Raw genomic sequence first — 4,541 nt, forward strand, 5'->3', positions numbered from 1 at the left:
ACCGGCATGGTAAATGTGCAACACGAGGGGACAACACACTGGACTGCGTGTACTTGTTACGCCCGGCTCACAACACAAAGAGAGACAGGACAACTGTTTCAGTAGTACAATACATGATATTTATTGAAAGTATAATAGAAAAAAGGTTATCTAGGGTCTCTAAGTTATGTATGGATGCATGTCGGTCGTATGTAAGTGGTGTGGAATGCGGTGTGTCGGAAAAAAACTGAACGCAAGAGTGAGAGAGAGAAAGAGGCAAAGGAGGGCGAGGGCTTATAGGCCTACGCCGGCGCCAGGTGAGGCCAACCGTCCCTAACTGGTCTCCTCACTGCAGGCCGGCAACCTGAAGCCGTGTGGCCACCAGGAGACCAGCAGGCAGCCCGCAGGGGGAGCAGAGGGCCGTCACAGTCCTCTAACATCAAACAGGGACACAGAGCCTCCCCCCTTGCACGTCTGATCACCTGTCACTATCCCAGATTCCAGCGTAGCGCCCCATCATTACAAAGCAGAAACCTTCCATCGGGAATGTAAAGAAGTGGCCTGTGGACGCATCGCATGTATTTTGTGTGAGCATTGTGTCAGAGGCTGCACGAGCACATGTCACTGTATGGCTCCACTGCACAATGACAATTAAAGTATATTCTATATTCTAGATTAAGGAGCGGGGGTCGCCGCCCACATGTTAGATGATAGGGGAGATGGAGAGATTGGGGATGGAACACAGAACCTCTCAGCTAGGAAGAGAGCACCCTGTTACCGTTCAACAATAGTATCCCTGGGTGACGGTAGACAGAAAAGGTGCTTCCATGTTCACTCCTATCTCCGACCTCTGAAAGTGTAGCGTTGTGACACTCAGCTGGCTCAGCTTGTGCAAACGTTGTTTTTGGACACATACTTATACCATATTTGATACAATCATTTATATAAATGTTCTTTGAGAATGTATAACTCCTTTGATTTAAATCCAAAAAGGCCAGAGTAACATGACATGGAGGCTCCTTCACTCCTTCTGGAGACAAAGAACAATCTAATCCTAATCCTCAGTGAAGCTGGCCTGTCTGCAGGACATCATGTTGTAACTCCTGTTGGATTTCGGCTTGAAACATCAATATATATGTAACAAATAAAACAATCGCGTTGAACAAGTTCAAACTGTTATTTTACTATTGTTATCCATGTCTTGTAGGAATGGCCTCTGCTACTTCCTCATCTGAGGAGGACTTTTCATGTTCCATCTGTCTGGATGTGTTCAACAGCCCAGTTACCACACCATGTGGACACAACTTCTGTAGAACCTGTATTACAACGTTCTGGGATGACCAAGTCCGGTACAAATGTCCTGTTTGCAACGAGCTTTTCCACACAAGACCAGCTTTACGGGTTAATACCCTCTTATCAGGGGTGGTTGATCGGTTTAGAAGTTCGGTACGAGTCAAAGAGCAGCCTTGTGTTGAACCAGGAGAAGTTCCCTGTGACGTCTGTACTGGGACCCAGCTGAAGGCCATGAAGTCCTGCCTGATGTGTTTCACGTCTTACTGCCAAACCCACCTGGAGCCTCATCAGAGAGTCACAGGCCTGAAGAAACATCGGCTGGTCGAGCCTATGGACCGTCTGGAGGACAGGATGTGTCAGAAACACGACCGACTTCTGGAGCTCTTCTGCCAGACTGAACAGGTGATAGTGTGTCAGTTCTGCACAGAGACGGACCACAAGTCCCATCCTGTTGTACCTCTGAAGGAGGAATATGAAGTGAAGACGGCCCAGCTGGGGAAGATAGAGGCTGAAGTTCAGCAGATGATCCAGGAGAGACAACGAAAGATTAAGGACATCAGAGACACAGTGGGACGTAGCAAAGCAGACGCAGACAAAGAGATAGCCGATGGTTTGCAGGTCTTCACTGCTCTGAAGCGCTCTGTTGAAAAGTGCCTGAATGATCACAACCAAACGGTTAAAGAGAAACTGAAATCCACAGAGAAAGAAGCTGAAGGCCTCATCAAAGAGCTGGAGCAGGAAATAAAAGATCTGACCAATAGAAGATCAGAGGTGAAGCAGCTCTCACACACTGAAGACCACCTCCACCTCCTCCAGACCTTCAGATCCCTGAAGGATCCTCCACCCACCAGGGACTGGACCACGGTGGAGGTCCGTCCTCCGTCATACGTTGGGACCTTGAGGAGAGCCCTGGATCAGCTGGAGCAGACGCTGAACATGGAGATGGAGAAGGTGCCTGACCTGATCAGATCAGCTCTACACAAGGGTAAGTGTCAGTTTGTTTTGATTTAGGGCTGTCAAATATACATTCAATATTCCAATATTCTTAAAATATTGGAATACTTATTTTACATTCAAACACAATTAAATATGTCAAATGTTTTTCCCTGAAGACAATGTTGTGAGTGCTGCAAACGAATAGTGCTCACTTTTTAAAATGGACGTTGCAACCTGGTTGCAACTACGGTAGGCGGTATGTGCCAAGAAGCTATGACAACATGTCATCCAATACTACCTGATCAAGTTTTCTTTTGGGTGATGATGAGGTACGCTATTTCAAACACACTTCAAACTCCATTGAATCATTAGTGTGAGCATGTATGAGTAATTACTCCTCGAGCAAGATAGTGAATTATGTTGCCATGTTTATATTGGTTTTTTTTATTGGTAACATTACTATGTGGTTGTCTAACCTATAGCATCAGTTAACAACTTGACACACAACGATTGTGCTTATATAACGCATAAACTATATGTAATAATTTATTAATAAATTAGTAGTAATTAATAAGTAGTGATACATTCCTTATTTGTTTATTTTTACGATGTGCGTGCATTGTCAGATCATCATTAGGTGATTCAACGGTAGGGAGAGGACAGAGAGGCAGTGGGTCGGTGGGAGGTAGTAGGCAAGAAATGCAACCCTTATTCAATCAAACAGAGCCTATGCTGCTATCCACCAACGAGGCTGTTTAGGCTTTTAACTCTACGTGTTCTACTGTTTTGCTGCCTATGTAATGAATTACACAACCAAGCAATGAGAAAGGCTTGTAATTTAGACAGTAACATTGACTCACCTGTCGATAAGAAAGCAGGCAACTTCAGAGTCCCTTTGAAAATCGTAATCCTTCATTAGCTCTTTAAACCTGGGAAAAGCTACCCCGATGTTTACCCTTGTCTTTTGAATTCACCGGTCATGTGGTCTTTTTAATTCCCTTTTTTGCCTTTTTCGCTGATGAGGATTCCTTCTTCTGTGGTGTCACGTGGCACAAGTATGATCTTGCATTATGAATGAAAGTGCAGTGCAGGCTTTCCAATTTGCCGGGGCACTAGGGCAGCGACAAGGAGCTCTACGTTTCAGTCACGCTGGCTCTGAGCGAGAGCTGGCTGTGTTTTGGATCGATGCTACGATGCTAAAACTCCAACAACAGTAGCATAATGTGTAGCAATGCAGAATGAGTTGTGTTGTCTTCTCAAGCTGTTTTATATAAAAAGGAAAATAATTTTCAAAACAAAAGTATTTTCTTCAAGTATAATTATTTACAATTTCAACACAAATTATATTAACTAAAACAATCATGGACAGAGAGCGAACGCTCTCGTGTCCATACGTGTGGCTCTATGTGTTTAGCCATAGCTAGTACCACCTAGCGCCTTTATAGTTTATCATAGTCCGGAAGAACATGGATGCCTCCATAGGACTTACCCGTTCAACGTAAATAATATAATATAAATATGAATAAGAAATTCTTCGCTCAGAAGGATAAGTCAGATTATTGGCAGAAGTGATTTTACACCAATGAGGACATAATTGTGAATGAAGACATTGATTTTTGCTAATACATTACTTAAAATGCTACAGTGTCCCTTTAAGAGAAAAAAAGCAATTGATCGTGATTAATCACAGCAAATTGTGCGATCAATTTACAGCACTAATATATACGTGTGTGTGTGTGTACACACCTACCAGTTCTCTGGTCCAACAGTTAAGGGCTGATTATGGTCCCACGTTCACGCAACGCAACGACCACGCAGATGCTTCGACGCAGTCTTGAACCTTTATGGTTCTGCTTCGGGTTTTAGTGAGCGGACCAATCACAGTCCTTGCTGCTGCGTCGCCTCGACGGAAGGTGACATTTTTTGGGAGGCGCACGTCAGGCCCTTGTGGTGGACGCAAGGAGGGTCCGCAAGGACGTAACTGTGTGTTCACACCAAACGCAACGGCGCGACGCGATTCCATACAAAGTCAACGTAGAGACGCGAATCGGCGAAATTTGTCGCGGCAAAAACCTGCGGCAAGATTTGATTGACGGCACGACATTTTGCCCTGTCACGGGCGAGCGCGTTCACGAGGATTTGCAGCGGTATTCGCGTGAGACAGCCAATCAGCGTTCACTCCCTGGGTGAAGTAACGTGGGTGAAGTAACGTAAAACAGCCAATCAGCGTTCAACCAGCCGGGCCAACCGTTCCCTGCACTCCGCAGTGAACCGCAGCTTGGAGGAGAAAGTGATTGTTGCCGTTTGCGACTCCTGGAGCTCTATATATAATA

General features: G+C 45.1%; 1 protein-coding gene across 1 annotated transcript; it reads left to right on the forward strand.

Moving 5' to 3' along the window:
- Nucleotides 1-1,186: 1,186 nt before the first annotated feature.
- On the forward strand, nucleotides 1,187-2,283 carry LOC311373019 (E3 ubiquitin/ISG15 ligase TRIM25-like; the record flags this gene model as incomplete). Its single annotated transcript, XM_084489884.1, has 1 exon — nucleotides 1,187-2,283. The coding sequence occupies exon 1, from the start codon at nucleotides 1,189-1,191 to the stop codon at nucleotides 2,281-2,283; it is 1,095 nt and encodes a 364-aa protein (XP_084346010.1). The 5' UTR covers nucleotides 1,187-1,188.
- Between the last annotated feature and the right edge of the window lie 2,258 nt (nucleotides 2,284-4,541).

Source organism: Micromesistius poutassou (genome assembly GCF_964030765.1).
Source record: "Micromesistius poutassou genome assembly, contig: SCAFFOLD_5459, whole genome shotgun sequence".
NCBI classification, from domain to species: domain Eukaryota; kingdom Metazoa; phylum Chordata; class Actinopteri; order Gadiformes; family Gadidae; genus Micromesistius; species Micromesistius poutassou.